The 24,864-nt window shown below is 30.7% G+C and overlaps 5 protein-coding genes across 10 annotated transcripts in view; 4 read left to right on the top strand and 1 right to left on the bottom strand.

The window, feature by feature from the left end:
- LOC141452857 (FMRFamide receptor-like) overlaps positions 1-11,637 on the top strand; it is a 220,171-nt gene extending 208,534 nt beyond the window's left edge. For all 4 annotated transcript variants that reach the window (XM_074125318.1, XM_074125315.1, XM_074125317.1 and 1 more), the window contains 2 exons: positions 7,852-8,719; positions 9,178-11,637. In XM_074125318.1, the coding sequence (XP_073981419.1) occupies positions 7,997-8,719; positions 9,178-9,687 (1,233 nt within the window). In that variant the 5' untranslated portion in view covers positions 7,852-7,996 and the 3' untranslated portion in view covers positions 9,688-11,637. The remainder of the gene's footprint in view (positions 1-7,851; positions 8,720-9,177) is intronic.
- On the top strand, positions 1,025-4,651 carry LOC141452470 (uncharacterized). The gene has a single exon (XM_074124647.1). It carries the CDS (start codon positions 3,900-3,902, stop codon positions 4,611-4,613), a length of 714 nt encoding a protein of 237 aa, XP_073980748.1. The 5' UTR covers positions 1,025-3,899; the 3' UTR covers positions 4,614-4,651.
- A 4,097-nt stretch (positions 11,638-15,734) lies between the features above and the next one.
- Positions 15,735-18,707, top strand: LOC141453123 (uncharacterized). The gene is made up of 4 exons (XM_074125883.1): positions 15,735-16,181; positions 16,602-16,771; positions 18,061-18,300; positions 18,378-18,707. Exons 1-4 carry the CDS (start codon positions 15,860-15,862, stop codon positions 18,582-18,584), a joined length of 939 nt encoding a protein of 312 aa, XP_073981984.1. The 5' UTR covers positions 15,735-15,859; the 3' UTR covers positions 18,585-18,707.
- A 2,141-nt stretch (positions 18,708-20,848) lies between these two features.
- On the bottom strand, positions 20,849-21,949 carry LOC141452858 (nuclear speckle splicing regulatory protein 1-like). The gene has a single exon (XM_074125319.1). The coding sequence runs from the start codon at positions 21,947-21,949 to the stop codon at positions 20,933-20,935; it is 1,017 nt and encodes a 338-aa protein (XP_073981420.1). The 3' UTR covers positions 20,849-20,932.
- A 181-nt stretch (positions 21,950-22,130) lies between these two features.
- bif (protein phosphatase 1-binding protein bifocal) overlaps positions 22,131-24,864 on the top strand; it is a 63,033-nt gene continuing 60,299 nt past the window's right edge. For 2 of the 3 annotated variants that reach the window (XM_074125310.1, XM_074125309.1), the window contains exon 1: positions 22,131-24,386. In XM_074125310.1, coding sequence (XP_073981411.1) covers positions 22,353-24,386 — 2,034 coding nt within the window. In that variant the 5' untranslated portion in view covers positions 22,131-22,352. The remainder of the gene's footprint in view (positions 24,387-24,864) is intronic. The other variant, XR_012457659.1, reaches the window with a different exon arrangement.

The raw sequence follows: 24,864 nt of genomic DNA, 5'->3' as shown, positions 1-24,864 counted from the left end.
AAAAAGCTAATAGCTTTACCGGAAGGAGAGTGGGAGGGTCGTAAGCTGGCAAACGCTGAAGGTTGAAGAAGATTGCGTCAGACTAAAAAGGGATCAAATAAATGGGCCAACCTCCCAACTATTTTGTCTCTTCCTAAATGAAAAGCAACCCCACACACAAGAGCACCAGTTAGTTTTGCTTCCCCAGGAACGCTGGTACACAAAAAAAAATTAAAACTGTTTAACAGTTTGCCAACTTGAACTTTTAAAGCAAAATAAAATTTAAACTATTAGATCCTTAATTCTCCTCATTATTTCAAGCTATTTGTTATTTTATTTCGTATCTAGTTTTTATTTGTTGTGTTTCTTAACATTTGCTTTATGTTTGCTACAGAATGTAAATGTCAACATTCTTCAATAAGCGAGTAAACATCCCCGTGGAATCCATTACATGGATAAATAAAATGAAATATTATTCTTCTGAATTCTTCAATCCAACAGCTTCTCATTCCTCAATTTCCGTTACAAAATGATTCAGTCTCCTGACAAAGAAGAACTGGGTTAAGATCTATAGAAACAACATCCCTTTCAAGATCCTAGGATTGGCTGCAAACAGATGGCTCAATTCTTAAAAGATTTCTGTTTTAGAGAGAAAATTTTGATTTAAAACTATACAAATGAAATAATGAATTGAAAGATTGGAGGTGTTCGGTGAAAATTGTTTTTTTAAGCAAAAATAGATAAAAAAAAACAGATAATCAGATTTCTTAAAACAAAAAAAAATTACGTTACAGAGTTTATAAGAAAACCACTTCTCAATATTTTAATTTATTGTAGCAAAGTTGACATCTTTTATTGAACTTGAGGAAAATCTGTGGTATTTAATTTTATATAATCTTTATTTATCTCAAGATTTTTCTTTGACTTTTCAATTGAATTTAAAAGAATTTTCAGTTGATTAATAGCCTTTGTCTAAGTCAGTTTGCTTTTAACGTCTAACTGATGAAAGCAGGTCGCTGAACGCAAGATAATGGACAGTAATTAGTGAAGGGTTAAAGAAAAGTTAAGTAATACCAAGTTTTTCCATTAACCCTTGATTACTGTTTTTATTGGGCTGCCTGATGCAGGTGGAAAATTTATCTTCAAACAAATGAAAAACGGAGCCTTTTTTTAAAAATAAATAAAATAAATTTATGGATGCTCGTTTATGGCAAATTAATCACTGTTATCATTGATGTATGATTAAAGAAATTGTTTAATTAAAATTTCTAATGGCCAATTTTAAGAGAAAGTAAGTTTGAAGTTTCACAAATTGTTGAAAATATGATTATATCCGCAGTGCTAAATAATATCTATGATTTTATACGTCATGGACCTCGGATAACAGAACCTTAATTCATGGATGAAAGTTAGAAACTGGTCAGGGATACAAGAAATGCGCCTACTATGACAGGTAAAATCTTGCTAAAAGGGATTACATCCATTAAATAAAAAAGGAAACGGGGAAATCAAGAGGGTATTTTTTTAAATAAATGCTTAAAACCAGAAATGGTCCATTGTTTTAATTTAAAAATAAGTTGATTGGATCTTTCTTTATAATGTTTCTCATTGTAATTACAAAAATAAAATACAGTTTACGTTTTGCGGAGGGCTTTATCTCTAACTACGATCAGTTATCGTGTAAGGAGAAGGATAGAAAACACGCATATACTTATGCGTAAAATCAAATCGAATCCACTCTCTCAATATACATTAGCTTTACAAGGATGACTTATGTTCTGTACTTCGTTTAAGTTAGGAAACAGTCCATTCCTGCTACAAATGGCCAATTCCTCGAGTTCTAAGTTTTTCAAATTGAAAAATTCACCTTATTAAAAGTTTTACCGAAATCTGAGTATACATCTGTGGACCGGATGACCTAGAGAGATTTTGTAGAGAACAATAGTTTAAAAAGGTAAAAACGTTTATTGTTTAAAACAGCCTTTTATAAATCCGAGTTAATTTGGCGTTTATTTGTTTGTCACTTGGTAGAATCAAGTTCAAAAGAAGCGATAAGATTTTTTAATATAAACGTTTTTTGTTTTCAATGAAAACTCCAAAAAGAGGAAAAAAAATACGAGTCAAAGGTTTTAGAAATTACTCAATGTTATTAAATAACATGAAAGGGAAGTCACACTCTGTTAATTACAATATTAAAAAGAAGTTCTATCGGAATGTAAATAAATGCTTAGATAATAAATAATTAACTCTATAAAATTATGTAGATAAGTATGTATGTCAGTGTAATAAATAGTGATTTTGTATTAGTACTTCAACATCAACTGATCGTAAGAAAGACAAGAACTTCAACTGTTATGCAAATGGATTTAAGAACTTCACTTTCATTGCAATGGAAACATTCATGTACTTAGCTTTTATTATAAAATATAAGTAGGGCACTAGGTATTTGTTTCGTTATAAATATACTCTGCTAGTGGTAATTTTAAATAAAGTATGAACATCCTGTTTGAACTGATCAAACAAGTTATCTTAGTGTTTTATTAATTAACCGTATTGACGAAACAGGAAATATTGCGTTTGCAATTTCCTGATTAACTTTTCACTGGAAATTCATATCTGAGTCCCCTGAAATAGACAAAAAATAAAATAAAAGTTATTTAAATAAAGAATGGTGAGAGTGCTTGTAAGTTTGAATGAGAGTGTTTTATAAAAAGAAAATTTCAGGGGTTATCATGTTTGAGGTAGCTGAAGACTGGCTGCAAAGTCTGAAAAGTAGAGGCTTCTGGTTCTGTGGGTATGGCCACGGCTTTCGGTGACTGTTAATAAAGTTGTGTGAAATAAAGTAAGATATAATGACAAATAAAAAAGTAGGCTAACTTTTAAGGTCTTTTGCAATTTAAGAACTATAAACCATTAAGTGATACAAAAAGAAAATTTTGAATCAGCAAAGCAAAGGAAAATTTCGCAGAAGTTAATGACTAACAAAGAAATCTGACAAATTATGATGCAAGTATTTCCTTCTTAGAGCACAAGCGGTCACTCTCTCCCGGAAAAATTGAAATCCTAGAGGATGTTATTCACGAGATTGTACCATAGACGAAGTAAGTTTCATCGAGGCAACTGTGTTAATAGAAGCCTCATTTTCACGGTGTAAACTCGACTGGTACTTTAGTACAGAACGGCATAGCAAGTGCATGGCACATGAGAGGAGAGGAAAAATCCTCTAACTTCTCTCCTAATGGACGTGTCTCTATTAGTAAAAGAAATCTGGGTACCAAATGGTGGAGCATTTTTCTCTCAGAATAGTACCAGAGAACACTTGGTCAATTCCGGTAGTCATCAGTGCACTCAGCTGTTTTGCCTGTAACGAGATAACACTTACTGGTGGCCGGCATTGAACTGTGCAAACTTAGACAGAAGAAGTCTAAGTACAATGCAACGATAGAACGATGTCCGAGTAGCAGTGCCAAAGTGTCGTTAATCTTACTCCTAGAAGTGGCTAAATTAAAACAAATATCTTTCAAGACTACCATTTCCTGTAGTGGGCTTCTCAAAACATTACTTCGTTGAAGCCATAATTCCTCCAATCCCAGAAGAATTTCTTACTCTAAAAAGAATAACAAAAAAAAAAGATAATACCCGCTAATATTAAAATAAACCAAGAGAGTGAAATAAATTATTAAATTATAGTTAATATATATTATTAATAATAATAAAATACTTATAAGTTGGCTAATTAAGAGCTAAAATCTAAGCCAAGCATGCATTCTCACACATACATAACTTGAATTTTATTGCAAAACAGGTTGTATAACGTAATACCTCCGTCTGAGAGTAGTAACTGTATAACATAGACATATAAATAGAGTGGGCACTGTCTTGTAATTAGTCAGTGAGTACAACACTGTCGAATACTCAACATGAAGTCGGCTTTTTCTTCTGTGGTGTTTGTAGTCGTCTTAGCTGTTTCATCGGCGAAAACTATAGTTAAACGAGGCTTAGATCATCATGAAACAAATTCACATCATCATATCCACCAAGAAAGGATAATCACTAAAATCAAAGAAGTTAAAGTACCATATCCGGTCACCGTTGAGAAGACCATTCCGTATCCAGTGCACGTACCAGTCGATAGGCCAGTACCCATCCATGTGCCTAAACCATACCCAGTAACTGTGGAGAAGACCATACCATATCCAGTCAAGGTGCCAGTACCACATCCGTATCCCGTCGAAAAGGAGATACCAGTACCAGTGAAAGTGCCCGTGGAACACCCAGTACCTTATCATGTAGTGAAATCCATACCAGTTTACATAGAAAAGAAAATACCATATCCTGTAGAAAAGGAAATACCAGTACCAGTAAAAGTGCCTTATGAAGTTCCAAAACCATACCATGTACCATACACTGTAGAGAAGAAAGTTCCTTACTATGTGGAGAAAAAAGTGCCATACGAAGTGAAAGTGCCAGTGGAAAAGCCTTATGAAGTGATAGTACAAAAACCTGTACCAGTACCCGTTGAGAAACCAGTACCATATCACGTAGAGAAGAAAGTGCCCTACCCAGTCAAAGTTCCTGAATATGTGAAAGTACCAGTACCCGTTTACGTGCACAAACATGAACACCATATATGATTCGTTTAGTTGTATTTTATAAATATGTTAATTTCTTTGTTTAAATATAAATTATTTTTAAAAAAATTAAATCGTTTATTATTAACCTTGTACTATAATCATAGTGTGAAATCATATTGTCTCAGGCAATAGAATTTGTTAAAAAATATAACTTAGGCTACGAAAATAGTTGGATTAAAAGGTAATAATGATCTGAATTTCCCAAAGGAAAACTCTTTACTTCTTTCAAATTATATAAAATGAAATCCTAAGGAGTCAAATCTATTATAAACTTTAGGGGGAAAATTAAAAGCGCCTCAAGGATTTCTTTTTGTTTTGCGGCCTATCAGATTTCAAGATCTACTTTTTATTTTCCTATTGAGGGCATTAGTATATTCCAACTGATAGATTGTCTTTTATCTTGCAATATTTCTCAAGAGTTCACCAAGTAAAGTGTAGAAGAAACTGATAGAGAACTGTTTACAGGTAATAACTTCACACCCCACAATTCAAAGACCCATTAACACTCAATTTCGAGCTAGAACAATAAATAATATCAAAAATACTATCCGGCCCAGCAAACCTAACCATATTTTCAAATAGTTTTACAAAAACTGGTCAACATTTAAAATTAGTATTTCCTGTGCATTACGTACGAGGAAAGAAGAGGTAATTTTATAGTGCAGTACTAAAACATGCTGTAATGTGGGCTGAATTATTTCGATGATTACGACAACAATAATAGTACAGTTGGAGGCAGCTGGTTCATGTCGTTGTTGTTATGTAGTCAATGCGCGACTACTTCACTAGAAGAGTCCACTATTAATTATGGCGAATATAAGTTCTCACAAATTGGAGCTAAACAATATTTTACCAATGTATATTCTAGGTATTGTCCCTATAATGCGATATTCATCATAAATTCATTGCAAATAGATCAATTTTCCTTCGATAATGATCAATTAAGGGATGCTATTTGCATGAAGATAGCTCTAGCAGAGACACCGAGTTGCCATTCTCTAAATCATTATGGTTTACCTTCCAAGAATTATTCCACCATTTGGATATAAAATCTCCATAACAAAACTTACAGTTTAAAAAAGTTAATATAAGGGTTGATTAAACGATAAAAGATACACAAATCTGTTAGTACCCAACATTTCATTCATACTTCAGCAACAACACCTGAAAAAGCTTACCTATTTTATTTAAATTGCTTTCTAAAATTTTCCTTATTCTACTGAACTGATGTCTTTTACTACTATTATTACGGGATATAAAGAACAAATATTTTATTGCTATTTCCTTTTCTTTTACTACCATTAAAATTTAGCGAAAGATATCGAACAAAGATAATGAAAAAGAGAATTTGAAATTCTTATTTTTAATTAGGCCTTATTTAATAATTTCTCAACCAAATTTAAAGTCATACTTTAATTCAAAGTACAACGAAGAGCTTAACAAGAACTATTAACTTTAATTAGTAGTTTATTATCGATTTCTCTGCTCATTAAATGAAGAGTTATTACTTTGGATATTAAATATAATCAAATGACATCCGGAAATTTTAAAAGGTGCGTCATGTTACTTTAAAAAAAAATATTTTATTGTTCAGAAATTCCAACCACTTTGAAAGTTAGAGTGAAATTCTATTCACGACGTTTTGGCTTTTTACCTCGTTCTTCTGAAACAAAAATTGTAAAGTATACTAAACGAAACATTTATTTGTTAATGAATAAAAAAATTGACTTAGAAAACTGTGAAACATCTAGCATAGATATTGACTTGTACTTCTGGGAAGAGAAATCCACTCCTTTATATTTCGCCCAGTAGCTTCTCACCAGCTTTCTTATTAAATAGCAGCACTGAAAGAAATGCTCTAGTAATTAGTCCACAAGTAATCCACTGGGTTCTGCGTTCTCAATCACATTGGCGTTTAGATATTAATTAATAAGAATAGTTTTTTTTGTATTTAATAATCGACCATTCTCACAGTTTTTGAGTGTACAATACTATACTCAGCACTCAGATACTATGCCAAACATTCTGATTCAGGGACGATGCCCTAAAAGGACTGATTATCTATGTAAGAAGGAAAACATTCATTAGACCCAAACTCTTTTTTCAAACAGTTTTCTTAGAATTTTTAGTAAAAATTAAGACTGAAAAATATAGGAAAAAAGGAAGTTCTGACAAAGTAAGCAAACATTCAAAATGCGAGGGAAAGCTGTGAGAACAAGTTGGAGAAAATATTTTCCAGTAAAAGAACTTAGTAAGCCGCAACTGGCTGTAGATTTATAAAGCCAATAAAGTTAGGAAAGCAGAGGCCAAAATTAAATTTAGTTATTCCGCCCAAGGTCTATATTTTTAGCTTTAAACTAAAAATAAAAATAACATTTTATATTTTATAAACTCCTTTGTTGTGAATAAAAATTATTGAAAGTCATTAAAAGAATTTACCACAAAAATCAGGCGTTTCTTTAAAAAAGTAACTTTTATTAATATTTGTACTGGGTATTACCCTATTAAAATAATAATAAAGTGCTCTTTTTTTGTAAAGACTAATTTCACCCATCCTCAGCCCTACTAAAATGGAGTATTTTTTTATGGCAATTCCTAAAATTCAAAATATTTAATCTGTGAAGTTTGGTAATTAAAAATAAAAAAAAGACTTCTCCATCTAACCTCAGTAAGAAATTTTGAAAAAAAAACTAAAGGAATTCGAGAAATTAAAGGGAATTATGTCATATTTTATCCTGGAGCATTAAAAATAATTTACAACTAAAATTTGTTCCAATTAAATGAATAGTATTTCATATATGAAGTATCGAAGTGCACAATGTTTGAAGAAGACGTTTGGGGGGTACAATACAACAACAGCATAAAAAGATATAAATTGTCACTTACAATTGACTTTTAGAGTAACTTTTGTATTAAGTTTGAACTGCGATTTTAAGAATGTATGTTGCTACTCTTAGAAACATAAGTACTTTCTTCAAGTAACTTATTCTCTGACTTCTGTAGTAACGTATTTTAAATTTAAAATTTTTAATCATCAATTTTGTACATTAAATTTAAAAAAAATCAGTTCCATTCTCAATTTTGGCAAAACGGGAACTCCATGCAATTCCATTGCATTAACCATTTAGCTTGCCTCTACCCTTCTAATTTCATATTCTCTCGTATTATTTCTTGATGTTTATTTAAATATTTGTTTTATAATATTAATATCACTAACTATTGGTTTTTTGTTTTTTAGGAGCGGAAGAACGACTGAAATTGGATAATAATGAACGAACGAATACTTAGTAGAATAAAGAACTAAGCAAGCCTGCTGAGAATCAGATAATGAATCTACGAATTATTCATAAATTACCAGTCTCGATGGAAACCTAATATACATAATGAACTTTACCAATACAAACTTTTCCCTTGATGACAATGAGACTGCTTACATTAGTACAGACAATGAAAATGATGATAAGTCTGAAATTCTGTTTGAGTTCATTACAAACGGTGTATTACTGAATCTAGTGGGTATTTTGGGCATTATGGGCAACATTATATCAATGGTTATCCTTTCAAGACCTCAGATGAGATCTTCAATCAATTATCTATTAACTGGATTAGCAAGAAGTGACACTGTACTCATTATAACGTCAATTCTTATATTTGGACTACCAGCTTTATTTAAATACACAAATTCACAATTATTGTTTAGTTATTATTATAGAGTTTATCCATTTCTAGCGCCAGTTGTCTATCCACTTGCTGTTATTGCGCAAACTGTATCAGTGTATTTAACTTTAACTGTAACATTAGAAAGATTTGTGGCAGTCTGTCATCCATTGCAGGCAAGATCTTTGTGTACTTACGGGAGAGCAAGACTTTATGTGTTATTAATTATAATATTTTCAATATTATATAATTTGAGTAGATTCTGGGAAGTAAAACTGGAACAAGAGTATCTTGTACAATATAATGTAACTGTATATATTCCACTTCCTTCATCATTAAGAAGTAATCAGATATATATTTCTGTTTACATCCATTGGTTGTACCTGCTGTTCATTTACTTTCTGCCATTCAGCTGTCTGGCAGTATTAAACGCAGCAATTTATCGCCAGGTAAGTGTTTTATTATTATTATCATCATTGATAAGCAGTACATGTCATTATTTATATGTTTAAAAAAGAAATAATAACTTTTTAAATTAAAATTCATTCCAGCAAAGCAGCTCTTGGTGTATTCTCTAGCTCGCTATAACTGACATTTAACAATTTGCCTTTTAAACATTTCTTTAGTATACCTTTAGTTTTCTGCTCATCTCAAAGACCTGTCATTTCTTCTTAAAAGTTCTCTTTGTTTTTTAATATAAAAGGATGAAATGCTGCTTGTTTGACAGAACGACTTAATTTGTTGGATGTAAAGAACTAAATCTAAAAGAGCGACTCGGCTTTATATAAAACATCTTTTTTTCTATTAGATATTTTCCTACCTTTGTAAGTTTTCAGGATTAATGATGAAATTAATTACTTTTATAGTTATAAGATTTGTTGCAATAAAGTCTACTATCATTTTGCAGGTGAGAAAAGCGAACCAAGAAAGACAAAGGCTATCAAGATTACAGAAGAAAGAGATTGGATTGGCTACAATGTTACTATGTGTGGTTGTAGTATTTTTCATTTGTAATATATTAGCACTTGTGAGCAATGTATTAGAAGCATTTTATGGTATATTATTGACCAAAATGGTTAAAACAAGCAATTTATTAGTTACAATTAATTCCTCAGTTAATTTTATCATTTATGTAATTTATGGTGAAAAATTTAAAAGGTTATTTTTAAAATTATTTTGTTCGCATAGCCCTAGAATATGTGATGGTGGCGTTAGGGAATCGCCAGATTGTGCCACACTGCATGAAGACAGTGTCATGCTTAGCAATGGTGATGCTAGACACTCGGTAAGAGGTAATAGGGCTAATGAAAGTGTAAAACGAGCAGCCAGAGCTCTGCCTTGTGTCTACTATCCAGCCAGACATAACTCTAAATGGAACCAAGATGATACTACTACAACCACTTTAAACCAAATCTAATCTAATACTTAAGGATGAAAATCCGAATCCGTTCAGGATGAACCAACTAGCACTTTAATACAGCTAAGATATTTTAAAGTAATTTTTCCAACACCTGCCAACTACCCAACATCTCGAGGGAAGTCCCTGTAAGTTGGAAATTATGGATAACCACTTCAATTCAAGCCAGAGGCTCCAGAAAAAGAGGGAAGCCGGCAGATTGGGTTAAATACTCCTAGTTACCTTAACTCCCTTCCGCTTACAAAAGAGGATATAACTTCTTCTAACACCTGGTAACTTTGCAGGCTTTCTGGAAATAGCCAATCCCCTGTCAAGACCGAGTTAGTTGGGAAAGGCTACTTACGAGGTTTCTTCGTATTTTGAAGGAAGCGTTCAATACCTGGAAGGCTCCGCTTTTTTATTCAGTCACTTCTGAGCCAACCATCCTTCGGCAGGGATACATTGTACATGCTTTGGATTGGATGAGCCCAGTCTTCAGCTTAGGCTTAGAAACTCTTTGGTACTACACCTCCAAGAGAGGAAACATTCCGCTTAAATAAGAAGTTTAATAAATTTACTTGTGGATTCGTTACATATCACCTATCTTTGCAGGCACATGTATTGTGTGTATTAACGATGTCGGTGTAGGTACTGTTAGTTTCGATACCTGCAGGAATGCCAAGATATCTGAGGAAGTGGTTAAACCACTTCTGTTTTTAGGTTAATAATTATAATTTCACAAACCTGTTTATTGGTGCTCAGTGCGAGAATTCTAATTTAAAGGTTCCAATCAATAGTAATATAAAAGAATCAGGACTACAAAAAAAAAAATATATATATATATATATATGCCCAGCAAATTAGGATTTAACCTCGGAATGGAAGATAATAAGCTATAAACTTTTATATAAATCTTTGTTATGGCATTCTTCAAGTTGGCTCAAAAGTCTCACTGAATCTCGAAAATCAGCATCACCGGAAATCAGTGGTCAAAAGTCACGAAAATCGTTATTTTGTAAATATATTGTTTCCTTTGCTCTAAATGATAATTAAAGTTATTACAAAAGTTGTAGAGCATAAAATCCTCTGTTTCATACAATCAACCGTTCTTGAGATAGCGTGCGAGGAGTGGGAGGCGCTTAGCAGTATCTATAGTAACGTTTGGTCAACTGAATAATTCAGTAAATAGTACGTTTTAAAAAGTTACAAAAATAATTATTAAGAAACCTTACTTACTGACTAATTAATATATCTATAAAAATAAAAATGTAAATTTTCGTTTGTTCAAAATCTGAAAACTTCAAAAGTTTTTCACCGATTGCTTTGAAATTTGGACACAACGTTGCATTCGAATGTGAATGTTTTTCATACACCTATTATATAAATGTCTCACCAGTGACAGGTGAAAACATGTTTTAAAAAAAAACAAACAACCAGCACTATCCGTTGGACTATACTAAATATTTGTATTTGCATTGCGTTGTTAAATTGAATATTCATAGATTTCAATGTACAACAAATAGCGCTGAATCCACCAGCTGCAACGTTACCTGCGTTCTACAGACTGTTCCTCAAGAAAGCGAGGCCGGGTAAAGCTAGTTTTTAATGTAACTGTACTAAATATTATTGAACGGATATTTTATTTATCAATAATATCTGTAAATATTACTTATTATTAGTTAATAACCAAGGCTTCTTAATAATTATAATATTTTTGAAACTTTATAAAACGTACACTGAATTAGACAGTAGACCTAACGTTACTAAACCATACGGCTGAGCGCCTCCCACTCTTTGCGCTCTATCTCAAGAACAGTTGATGGTATGAAAAATTGCATAGAACCAAATTTGTAGAGAACTTTATGCTCTACAACTTTTGTAATAACTTTAAATGTCATTTAGAGCAAAGGAAACAAGATATTTACAAAAAAAAAAAAGAAGAAGAAGAAGATATTCCTGACCTTTGACCACCGATTTCCGGTGACGCGAAAACGAGATTCTATGAGATTTTTTGAACCAGCTTATGTATAAAATGCCAAAACAAAGATTTATACAAGTTTATAGCTTATCTTCCATTCCGATATTTACCCCTTTTTCTACCTAATTTGACTAGACTATATAGTTTTGTATATGGTTTCAAGATTTAATGTAAATTTTTAAAAATAAAAAGAGTAATTATGTAAATAAAAAGTACTCTTTGTAAATAAGCTCTTTCGTTATCAAACTCTAATTGTTATAATGTGTGACTGATTATGTGAATAAAAAAATGTATAAAATATTTTTTTTATTATATAAATTGACTGGGAGGATGGTCATATAAAACTGATGTATAACTAACATAATCAATGTATTTCAAATATCAAATCTGTGATAAAAAAAAAAAAAAATTTAAATAGGTTGTTTGTATCTAAGAGTATTAATTTTTCTATTTTTAAAATTTTCCTTTCTCTTATTAAAAACAATTTAAAGTTTCTTGAATTAAGTAATTAACATGTATAATATAAGAAGTGAAATTTAAATTTTATTATCTTTTTAAAAGACGTTTATGTGAAAGATGTCTGTCGTATTTGTATTAAAATATGCTTCCTCTACTTTGTAACTTTGCTCAAACTATTTTTACTGTAGATTCAATTACTTGTTTTTGTATATATTTTTTTGTAATTAGCTTTGCTTAGGGAGATGAAGATTAATGCATAGTATTTTCTTTTCAAATGTTTACGTTGCCTAAATTTTAATTTTCTACGGATTTTCCACAAAATTATTTAAAATTTTGTTGACTATATCTCCAGTTTAAGAGAAGGGAAAGTTACAATTGTAAGTTACATCTCAAAAGTATTATTTTTCCAATTTCCAAAGCAAGAATGCACTAAATTGCTCGTGAATTACTTAATATTTTGGAAACTCTTGAATAATTTAAGAAACTTGTAAGATTGTTTATTATTAATACTGAATGTTAACAAAAAAAAATATCTGTTTGGCTTTTGTTACAAGTACCCTCGTGTGATTGCAGACTTTAAGTTATAGTTACAAGAATTAAAGCAGTTTTAGATATTTTTACTAATTGAAAATGTAAAATCTCTTTAGCGCCTAGAACAGTGGTTCTCAGAGTACAGTCCATGTATTTGCTACCTAGAAATATTTGTAACAATGACCGTTATAGAAGAACTTTAAAGAAAATATCAACGACATTCTTGCCTTAATTTATTCGCTTCTTTGTTACCTTAGATACATTTTCTGGCCCCAAATTGTCATAATATGAATAAATTTAAATAATATGATAATGTTCTTTAAGATTATTTCAATTTGTTAGCGGTATGGCTAGGAGAAGGGTTCCAGGAGTATATTCAATAAATGCATTATTTTTTTAACTGTGAGTTTGTATTTGTGGTATGGCAAACAATCAAATCACATTGGTCATTTTACATAAAATTGGTTGCATATGTGAATATTTTTCATATGTGAATCCCTTTTTACTTTAAAAATGTTCTAAAATACTTCTATCTTGTGTTTTTTTTGTAAGTTAGTAAGTAAGTTGCTACAATGGTGGACTTATAAAAAAAAAAAAGTTATGGAAGCGCCAAACTTGTTTTAACATATTTATTTGAGTTTGCAGGAGATAACGCGATAGTTCTGCAAAATTTCTCTATCAACATGCTTAAATTTAAATATATTTTAAGCAAGCCCCAATTTAATTTCACTCAATCAATTTCACTTATATAGAAAAGCAAGTTAAAGAAAATTTCTTTTTATGTTTTCTTTCTGAATTTGTTAATGGATTATATGCTTAAATATAGAATTTTAATAAAATGTTAAATAAAGTCCTTCCTTAACTTTTAGGACTCTTATTCTGGGTTTAAATTCAAAAATACTGAACTAGAATTGATTACATTCTTTCTGATATCCAAAATAAATTCACATTTATCCTACAATGTGTTAGCTGATTCCTTATGTACTTTTATTTCTTTCTCTAAAACTTCTTATCAAAAGAATGTTTGAAGTCACGTTAAATTTGAGAACTGCTGATCTACGAAATATTAGTTTTGATCCTAAAATATTTTTTCTATTGTGGCTTAAACAGACCTAAAGAAAATTAATTATACTCCTTAATATAATTTTAATAATTTCCAAATTTTGTTCATTCTTATTAATTCATTCTAAATTCATTACATTAGTAGAAATACATTTTTTATTGTATTACAAAAAATTAAAATTAAAATGTCAAAACTTTGGCAACGTCAGAGCATTAATGGCACTTTAAAATTTGGTTTGTATGAATTTTTAGTTTGCAAAAATTAGCTTTAAATTTAAATTTTAAGGATTAAGAAAGTAGAAAAAAAAGAATTGTTTTCGACTGCATTAGTCATTAGCGCTTGTTACCATAATTATTTGTATTTAGTTGAAATAATAATGAAAAAGAAATGTGTCCTACTTGGAGGGCGAATTTTATAGATACTGAAAGCTTTTACGGTTCACCTAAAATAAATTCCCCACACTGATTTTCTACAATTCTTTAAAATATTTACATAGATTACTCAGATATAATATTTTAAACAAGGATAATAATTATAAAAACATTGTATTCATAGTATTTACAAAATAAGATGAAATGTAATAATAGTATTGTAACAAGTATTCATGGTTATTGAAGTTTTTGTAATTGCTTACTTCATTATCTCATTCCTAATGACATTGGATAATCAACTTGTTAGAGAAAATAATTTACATATGTATATTGTGAAATAAATTTATGTAAATTAATTCAAGATTTATTATAAATGTAATTGATTAATAATGTTCGAACAAAAAAATCATTATAGTTGGTTTCTCGCAAAAATTCTCAACATTAAAAGAAAAAAAATTTTTTTATCTTTATTATATTATAAAAATATATTTTAACTTTATTGTAGACGAATCCATGAACCTTCTTAATTTTACACACACAATGTATGAAAAACTCTAATATATTAATAAGTATATGCAATAAATCTCATCCAATGTAATAAACCTTAGAAGAATTAATGATTGAATAATACATAAATGTAATGCCCCCAAAAAGATAAGTATTTTTAAACAGTGAATAATTCTCAAGATATTTTTTTACATTTTTCTGCAATGTATTATTAGATAGAATATATTATTAAAAAAATAAAAATAAAAACTTTTTGTTTTAATGAAAAATTATTAAATACATATAGAATGATATCATCTTTTAAAAGAAATTAGTGTTTATTGTAAACCTTTATTTGTAATCATCTTTATTTCTTTTCTAATAAAACACTCAGAAATAAAACATTTTAGAACAGGGTACTTTATATTTTTATCTTTACAAATTAAGATTTGCTTATTTGCTTTAATAGTGATAATTAGAAAATCTAATGGCAGGCAGCTCATTTCGACCACCCATCGAGTGGGAGGGAGTACGATTACACTAACCACTCAGATTATTTCTTACAGATATCACGCAATCGATTTTTTGTTTTTAAAACCGGAGATGTGCTCATAAACATATATTTTGAAAATATCTAATTAGAAAAACCTTAGCAAATAGGACAAGACTTCTGAGTGGGGAAATGTTCATTGTTCAATATTGATGGCACACCTAGACTGCAAACTGCAACAAAGTGTCAAATGTGTTAGATTAGCTAATCTGCGCATTCACGACAAAAGTGAATGATGGGAGTGTATTTTTCAATGTAGGAATTTAGAAAAATTATGTTTACAACTAGAGATAACAAGAGAAACCTGGAAGATGATTAAGGATACTGGAGATCCTGCAATTCACTTCCAACGGTTCAAAATTAACTAAGTTCATCAAAAGAATAATTGCTGTTTGCAAACACTAATTCTAAGAGCCTGACGCAGTAGTGTACAGTATAAAATTTCTTGAATGTTTAGTAAATTTTTTAATCCTCAGTAAATCTTGAAATCACACAAGTTTAAGAGGAAGTACTGAAGAAATAAATGTAAGTAGATAATCCAAGATTATAAACTGAATGTTGATTCTGTTGCATTACTGTTTGTTTTTAAACAGATTTATAATAATAATCTGTTTTTAAAACAATATTATAACTATAGAAACATGTGAAATCAATCAATATTTGTATAAAAATGTGAAAACGTGTTAGGAAAAATTCATTTCATTTTACAAAATTTAAATCCCAAAATCCCCTTTTTATATTACATTTTAGAGAAGATGTTAAATTTTACTAAACAAATATGCCGATTTATAACCGTGAAAAAGGCGTCACTACTGAAGAGCAGCATTCTACGTCCCGCGGTACCCACATCTTCTTTATCTGGGCCTCCAATTACCATTAAAAGATATGTACATTCATCTTACACCAAAAAGTCATTTTGCTCGAATTATTACATTTGCTTGATTCGTTCGTTTGTAGAATATTTAAGTCCATGGTTTTTTCTGAGAAAAATTGGCATTCCTGTCAAACATATTATCAAATTTCGTCGAGGAATAAAGAGATTCTCTATTCCATGGTTATCTTATTCAGTACCAACTGGTAAGTTTAAAAATGATACAAAGCAATGTTTGGTTCTCATTGTAGATTGTTATTGTTTTAAATAAAATTAAATCTGAAGCAGTGAAGTGTGTCTTTGAATTCTATAATTCCAAGATAACTTTAGAAGAATTTTTTGATAAAAATGAATTGATTGTGAGAGAAGGTGTTAATGAAACAACTTCATTAAATAAGGGCTTAAATTCAGTAGCAAACAAGCAAAGAAGGCAGCAGTAAAACTTTATTGCTGTCACGATCGGCTTTCAAGACTAAACATTGAACAACTTCTAGAAAACTGAATCTTGCCATTAAGAAACATCCTTACAAAAAAAAATGTTTCAAGAGCCAAGCAAACTTAAAATAAGTAATAATATACATTTATACAAACAAATCATAGTTGAAGTAATGATAAACAAATTTTAGCTTTAGCAATGGGTGTAGGAGACATTTTGGCCCAAATATATTGTTCTCCTTACAAAGTTAAGGATAACGTAAAAGGGAACACTCAACATATTCTGCAAAAGAAAATAGCACTCAAAGATTTAAATGTACGGAGAACGGTCAGATTTATGCTCCTCGGCTTTTTAGTAATGGTAAGGAGATTCATTTATTGTATATTATTTAGACCATAAATTATTAAGATGCCAATTTGTATGTATTGATAGTATGTTGTGAGAACAAATTTTAGACTAGAAATTCACATGACTTTTGCAGAATGGAACGAAAGATGGTTTGATAAATTGTTAAATTTCCTATAAAATAAGTACTACTTACACAAAAATTAGATAAATTTTAATGTCTATCCAAATATATTCGTAAAAACAGTTAATGCCTTTTAGAAGCAAATTCACTCAAAGTAATTCTTTGTAATAAAAAGTAATTCTTTCTTGTGTTGTTCAGAGGCTCAGTAAGGCTTTACTTAGGTAGAAGGAAAATTGCTAAAAAAAATTGAGAAAGTTAAAAATATAGCCACGTTATTTAATAGTGTCTCTTTTTACTAATAATTAATCAACAAGAATAAATAATGACGTTTCCCTCAATTTTTTTAAATCCAGGACTGAACGTTTAGGCTATCTTCAGCAGAGCAGTAATTGGATATTTTAATTTTTAAGTTATTCAAACTTTTATAGTGAGCACTTTATTCTGTTAAAATTAAGAATTGAATCATTGTTCTGCAGGAGACAGATCATCTTGGATTGGATTCGCAATGATGCATTAGTGGTAATTTTACTGCCTTAGATACATTTTTTTACCTCAATCTGACCCTTTTTTAATTTTCCTTCTTTTTAATAAAGGAAGGAATCATTAAAGTTTCTTTGTTATAAGTTAAATTTGTCTACATAAATATGATGATTTGATCTCCAACAATAGTTAAAAATTTGAAGAGAGACAAGAGACACAAGTATGCTGAAGAAAGAACAGATTAATCAAGTAAACTTAACTATTTCCTCGTTCCTTTTAAATCTTTAAAAATCCTTTTAATGAAAAGAAATTAAAAGAACGTTACGGATAGTATTTTGAAGTTAAAAAATGAGAACTTTTCAGCTGCCTTTTTAGAGTAAATTAGCTTAGAATTAACCAAAATAGTGTAAAGAAATAAAAACACTAAAACTATATTTTCAAAATAAAAGTAACGTTAAGCAGATTTTATATAAATGCTAGTTATATAATATAAATGTATCAAAAAGATAACAATAGAGTATTGATTTGAAATCACAAAACGATGGATCTCCTTTTTATTTCATTATTTACAGTATTTAATTAAAGGACAGACTGATTAAATGCAGTAAATTCAGTAGTCATAGCGAGAAAACCTTAGGTTTTAACTAGTCGGAACTCTGTGTCAAGAATTTTCTAAATAGATAAAGATTTATTATTGCAGGGACCAATCCGATCAAGATGGAATGCGTTTGCATGCAGATCGTTAAGTTATAATACTCCTCAAATGTACATGATAAAACGAGTAGCAATGGATGCATTGATTTTATCACCCGTTCTGTTAATTATTGGTCTTTCATTGTGGGATTTTGATCAAATGTATAACCATCATCCAAACTTTAAACCAGTTTGGGACAACAGACTACAGAAACCATTTTTGGATATCATGAAATTTAATTTAATGGTAAGTTTATTAAACATAGAATAGCTAGTTTGTTCAGTATTTTTAATTTTAGTGATTTCCTAATTTTTTATTTTTAGACTCGACCGATTATGGACGTAATAATATGCATGCTCATACCAACCTGTCTCAGAAAATTGGTAAGAAGACCATACGAAGTAATATTTTTTGCATATGTTTCTGCAGTAGTTGCCAAATATAAACTAGGATTTCATCCAAAAAAAGAGGTGAAACAGCAGCCAACGCCAGCAAAAACAAAAAGTGGCTGGGGAAAGAAAAAGAAATAGGGGATATACTTATAAATGGTTTAGAACATCATCAACATTCAAGTATATGAAGCAAGATTCAAACAATACAAAAACAGTTACAAATATTCTTTAAATTTTAATAATAAACATGGGTGCACATAAGTTCTATTTTTCGTTTTTATGTTCTATAGTGAGAATCGAATGTTATATGTACACAGTTTTTTTTTTTTTATTTGAAAATATTTATGAACAACTTTATGGAAAATAAAAGCACGAATTTATGGTTATATTTAGATGTAAACAGTTTTCTTTGAATTTTGTGTTAATTCACATTTACGAGTACATGTCACAGTTACAGTGGCTATTACTACATTCTGGATACTTCCAATCATTTTTTTTATTCAAGTAGAATCCATGGCCCCTAACTAGAGAATTTGAAAATTTTTTAGCTTTCGGGCCAGCATTCTTACAGAAGATTTTTGGTATGATGTTTTCACAGAACACTTTATTTTATTTATTTATTGATTTTGCTATGAAAATAATGTAAATATTTTGGGTTCCCTGAACTGTGACCAAAATAGATTTATTGTGTCCTATTTGGTGCAAGATGAGACCTCTCATCATCCTGCAGCACTCATTCACCCAAGTTCTCTAAGTAGAAAGAGCGGTGGCAAAGAAAATTTCATTCTAAAAAGACACACTAAATTAAAAATTTATGGATGGTGCTTATCCATATGTCTAGGGTAACTAGCCGCATTCTCTAGTTTAATCAGACACTAAGGGATAACGATATGCCAACTATTAGTATTAACGAAGTATTAACTACTTCGTGGGTTCACAGATTTACTGAACACAATTAAAATAATTCGAAAATCCTTCAACCGCAACCAAAAAAACATTTCTAAGGAAAGAATTATAAATTTCATTAAACGCTTTCTTTGCTTTTCAAATCCATGAACCTAGAGGTTTAAAATTTATAGTAGAATTTGTCTGCCATCCGCCTCTATCCACGATAGAATTTGAATACAAATTAATGTAAACAAGAAGAAAACTAAAGCAATTATAAGTGAAAAACAATTAGGTAAGCAGTTACAAATACAATTGTTTGTGGTTAAGATTTCAATAGTTACAAGATTAGCCAATAGGTATCAGCATATACTGGATTCTCCATAGATGACTTCATTTGGATTGATTTATAATTTATTTTATTTGTTTTTTACACCTTTGGTTGCAGTATATCTTAAAAAAATAAAATCATTTGCAAATTAAAATATTTGAGAAGTATCTCTATAATAGTTATTGTTATTTACTAGGAAATGCTTGTCTCCTCTGTCCTTTTAATCCAATGTTAACATCCAAAAGATATTTTTAAACAATTTTTCTGAAATATGATTGTTTTTCATGTGCTTTTTTTCAAAGATTCACTTGAAGAAAGATGGATGTTGGTTTAAAATGTTCTCCGTGATTAAATACTAATCAAAATTTTAATTATAAAGAAATCATTACTATATTCTGGGTTTAAAACTGCTTTTTTTGAGAGGAGTATTCTGTTTTTGATCATATAAAACATATTATTTACGGAATAATAGTTAGCATTGTCTTTATATTTAAATAAATTATTTTTTCGTTTGGTTTATTCTAAATAATCTGCAGCATCAATGCTCTGCAAAGAGATGTAGATGTGTCAATTCCTTCATGCAAACCTCTAATGAAATTCTAAAATAAAAATAAATTGTGAGTTTCAAATACCTTCTATTTTTCATCTTTTAAGTTTCTATCGAACACTAAAAGCTTCACAATTTCGGTAGAGAGTTGAAACTTCTACTTATTCACACCGTAGTATACCTCGTCCTTTTCTAAAATTGGCAAAAATATTATTTATAAGGGCGCTAATGACCCCGAAGTCGTTGCGCTAAAAAAGATGCATATTTATTCCTTTAGTTTTTAATTATTTCAACCCATAATTACTAATTTGAATCTATCGGAGTTGTAAAAAGCAGTGTTTTCTCTAAATAATGATAGCTTTAGTTAAGCTTATTTAATTAATAAGCTTTTGAAGAAATACTCTTTGGTTGAAAACTATAATGAAAGTTAGTGCGAGACTTTTTATGACTCTTTACCTTATCGTTTTGCATCTCCAAGGATTAAAATATTTATTACTCAAGCTCTAAATTTTGTTCATGTCTAAATAACTTGATGTAACCCTTCAAAAGTAAGGCATTTTTGCACGTTTGACTGAGTAAACAATTGGTTTCATTTACTTAGCCAAACATACTAATTACTTTAAAAATAATTTTTTAAAAATTATTTAATTAACAAATTATTTATTTGATATAAGTGACAATTTGTACTATACAAATAAATGATTAAAATATGAATTACATTATTTAATGTACAGCTGTTAATCTAGCATTTTTTCGTTCAATATACCTTTTCAGGGCAGCTTCAAAAACTAGACCTACCGTCCTCTTTTCCCAAATAGATATTTCTGGAACAGCTTCTGGTTGTTTATCTTCTTGTACAGATGTACTTTCTTCAACCTTTACTTCAACAGGGGTTTCTGTTTTCGTTGAATATTCTTTAAGCCTAATACGTTTAGGGTCTTCTGTTTCGGATTCAGAACTTTTCTCTTCTTCACTCCCAGACTCACTACTAGACGATGACGAAGAAGAAGAACTTATTTCTGTATCCTTATCTTTATCTGCAGAACTTTCGGAATTTTTTCTTTTTCTATAATGTCTGTCTTTCTTACATTCCTTAGATTTTTCTTTCAATTCTTTTTCTACAGTCTTGGATTCTTTGTCAGAACTTTTTGGAATACTATCCTCTTTTGGGCTAACAGTTGTTTGATACAAATGGCGATAAAACCCACTGATATCTTGTTGTTTAGTGACATCTCCAATTTCTTCGAGCATATCTTGTCTCTTTTGCTCAGCGTCTAACTTTGCAAATTCTTCTAATTTTTTCTTGTAAGCTGAAGTAACAAATGTTTCCTTATCCTTAAATTCATCACCTTCATTTTCACGTTCCTTTTGTACTTGCCGTTCAATTCTTCTTTCATTTTCAATCTTTCGTTTTTCAGCTGAAACCATCAATTTCTGGATGTATTTTGGTTTGCGATCTTTTTCTTTAACTGATTTTCCTTGCCTCTGTTGTTCTAATTGTTCGTAAATCTCATCATACTGAAATACTGTCGAATCCTGCTCTAAAGCTCTTTGTAAATCCAATTTTGTTTGTTTTTTAACTAGGCTTTGAGTAGGTTCTCTTTTAAGTGATTTTTTAACCCAATCTGCACCACCATCTGACTTGTCTGAATCACTATCATCACCAAAAGCAGCATGTTTGGTTACCTTATATTGGTTGTTTTTCTTTGTAAGTTGCAGACCATACTGTTTTGATGACATTTCGAATGTGAAAATGACCGAACTAGACACTATTCTCAGAAGTACATTAGTACACAGTAACCTTACAAGTTTCGATAACAGTGGACGGGTAGGTTAAATGCCATCTGTTAATTGTTGAGTGCCAACATGGCCAAGTGTTATTTCATGTATTCCCCAATAGATAGGAGATGTGTTCCGAAAGGTGATGGTGACGTAATTGTATTTTCCTTTGAGTGCTTGTTTTCTTCTAAAACAAGTATGTACGTGCTGTTAGTGTTAGTATTTGTTGATTGGCACATCAACGCCTAAAATAATCGACAATGATTAGATTAAGGTAGTACATCCCAGATGGTAGAGCTGGACAGCATAAGATAAGTTATATAGTAATTAATAGTCATTTTTTGATATTTATTTTAATGCCATAATGGCTTCAAATAATAGTGATTATAATTCTTACATTCCACAATGGAAGAAAGAGCTGATTTTGAGGCGGCGTGCATTTGGGAGGGCAATAACATCGGCGGGGGGAATGGTGAAGCTCACAGTTACTTGTCCGTCTTCATTGAGACCAGATTCACTACATCTGAGCTGTAGTAGACAACCGCATTGCCCGTTCCAGCCAGGTAACTGTACTGCTCAGCAGGACTTTCACCCAGAGTGTTCAGTTAGGAATATGAGGTTGTTAGATACTGACCTCTCAAGTGATTTAATTGTCAGTGGTGTTAAGTGTAATAGTGACTGTGTTAGTGATGTCAAAGTAAAAATGGTGGAAGAAAAACCAGCAAAAAAACCGTCATTCAGGGGAATGGAAAAGCAGAAAGAAGAGAAACAGTTGAGAGCATTAAGTGGTATAAAATTCAATGGAAAAGAAGAAGGTTATCAGTCTGATTCCAGTGAGGAATTGCAATATGGACCAGGTATAGTTAATAAATTAAAAAGTAAATATCTTTCCATGACTCTCAGGGATAATCAGAAACATTCATCCAGACCATCATTAGCAAATTTAAGAAGAGCTACTAGCCTGGAAAATATGTTGGATGATGATACAAATAGAAGTCAAGACAAGCCTCATTTTATTAAAAAAGCATATCATTCAAGTACTTACAAAGGTGCTAAAATTTCACAACACCATGCTAAATATTTAGGCCTTACTCGGGGAAGTGAATCAATGAAGAGGGCCCGTTCCATGGATACTCTGTTGAAAAATGATTCTAAAGTTCTCCCATTTCAGTCAAAACCATTGTTAAATAAAAGTGGGATTTCCAATGGAATCATTGCTCCGTCCATTATCAATGAAGACATAATCATTGTTGATAACAGCTCCCACACAGAAGAGGAAAAATGTAATTATATTGTTGAAGATAAAGAAATGCCTCCACCAGATGTTGTCAAGCAGACTGTGAAAATCTTTGAGCCTTCTAAGGACACCAAGCCAACTGAGAGCCAAGGTAAAAAAAATGTTAGTCTTAAAAGTTCAAACACAAACACTGCCAAAATTAATAATATTGAAAAACCTGTTCCCAAGTTAGGAAAACCATCTCTATCTCCCAAACCCATTTTAAGCCCTGAAAAGCGTTTAATTCGGCCTAAAGTTTCCTCGCCAAAGCGTGTTGTGCCAGTTGTGACACCCATCAAAGAAAGTTCTAAAAGCTCGCTACCTTTGAGGGTTTTCGAGAAAGAGAAAGAAATTATAAATGATAAAGAGAAAGAAGTTACTTCATCTGTAAGAATCCCTTCGTCACCTATAAAATCACCTCCTTTTAAAAATGTAACACACACTGTTAAAGCACCAACATTAACTTTATCTACCAATGGAGCACAGCCTTCCAAAGGATCATTTGACAAGACACCTCCTTCATCGCCTGTGAAATCAAGTTCACCTATTAAAGGTAGTCCTGTGCCACCTGTACTGACTTCACCTAGTCATAATAATAATGTTGATTTTGTAAATGATGATTCCAAAAAGTATATTTCGCAGAAAGCTATGGAAGGTATCTGTAAAGAAGGAACATCTGTTACATTTTCTTTTAGCGAGAGCCCAGTACCCTTAAATAAAAGTTATTTGCCAACTCGAAATGTAGCACAAGCCACCAATACTACTTTAATATCTTCACAAGGTGAACACACGCCCCCGAATTCTCCACCGTCGGATACTGTGATGTCACCCAGCAAACAGGTGGCAGTAATACGGCCGGTATTAGCGAGCAAAACTCAGAATTTAACAGAAGTGGAAATTGAAAAAAATCTTATAAATACAGTGAAAACTATTGAAACAAGAATAATTTCGACAAAGAATGAAGTTGAACCTACATATAATTGTGCTAGTGAAAAGACTCAATTATGGGATAAAAAACCGTGGCAGAGTCAAAATACAATGGTGTTCAACTTCAGTTCGAGAGACTCTGTGCCTGATTATATTGAAAACGATGGCCTTAACCAGACCAAGAGAACGGCAAAGGTGAGTTTTTGGTATTTATTTTCTTAATTATATTTTTTTGTTGATTGATTCCTCTTTGTTTAAATTTTCCTCTTTTTTAATTCTAATTTTTCGTTTTGTTTTTTTTTTTTCCAAGTTTCATGGCCAAGAATATTTATTTTAGTTAAATACAACATTATTTTTAATGCTCTAATTCTAGCATAAAGAATAAGATTATTTTCAAAAACTCTTTTGGAGCAATTGTTGAATTTAAGATGCCGTTTAAGGATATCTGGGCAAAGAATGCTTGGGGATTTAAGTCCCCTGCACCAGGATGGTATGAGAACTCACATAGTTTTCTTATATTAAAAACATTTAATTTTAAATTATTTATTTTATTGGAGAGAATTGAAGAACATTCTTATAATTTATTTTTATTACCATTCTGTCAAAATTTATAAATGTTTTGGAAGAAGTTCAAATTTCTTATTATTAATCCAATTTTACAGGTTTTTTTTTT

Source organism: Rhodnius prolixus, unplaced genomic scaffold (assembly GCF_049639745.1).
Source record: "Rhodnius prolixus isolate KJV_2025 unplaced genomic scaffold, Rpr scaffold_3, whole genome shotgun sequence".
Classification (NCBI taxonomy): Eukaryota; Metazoa; Arthropoda; class Insecta; order Hemiptera; family Reduviidae; genus Rhodnius; species Rhodnius prolixus.
The sequence above is the reverse complement of the archived record's forward strand: the minus strand, read 5'-3'. Positions and strand labels throughout refer to the sequence as shown.

Excerpts from the sequence above, each read along its gene's own strand:
- LOC141452470 (XM_074124647.1), top strand. The coding sequence starts at position 3,900 with ATGAAGTCGGCTTTTTCTTCTGTGGTGTTTGTAGTCGTCTTAGCTGTT.
- LOC141453123 (XM_074125883.1), top strand. The coding sequence starts at position 15,860 with ATGTTAAATTTTACTAAACAAATATGCCGATTTATAACCGTGAAAAAG. Across the intron at positions 16,182-16,601 it reads ATCTTATTCAGTACCAACTG|CTTTAGCAATGGGTGTAGGA; the intron begins GTAAGTTTAAAA and ends AACAAATTTTAG. Across the intron at positions 16,772-18,060 it reads TCCTCGGCTTTTTAGTAATG|GGACCAATCCGATCAAGATG; the intron begins GTAAGGAGATTC and ends TTATTATTGCAG.
- LOC141452858 (XM_074125319.1), bottom strand. The coding sequence starts at position 21,949 with ATGTCATCAAAACAGTATGGTCTGCAACTTACAAAGAAAAACAACCAA.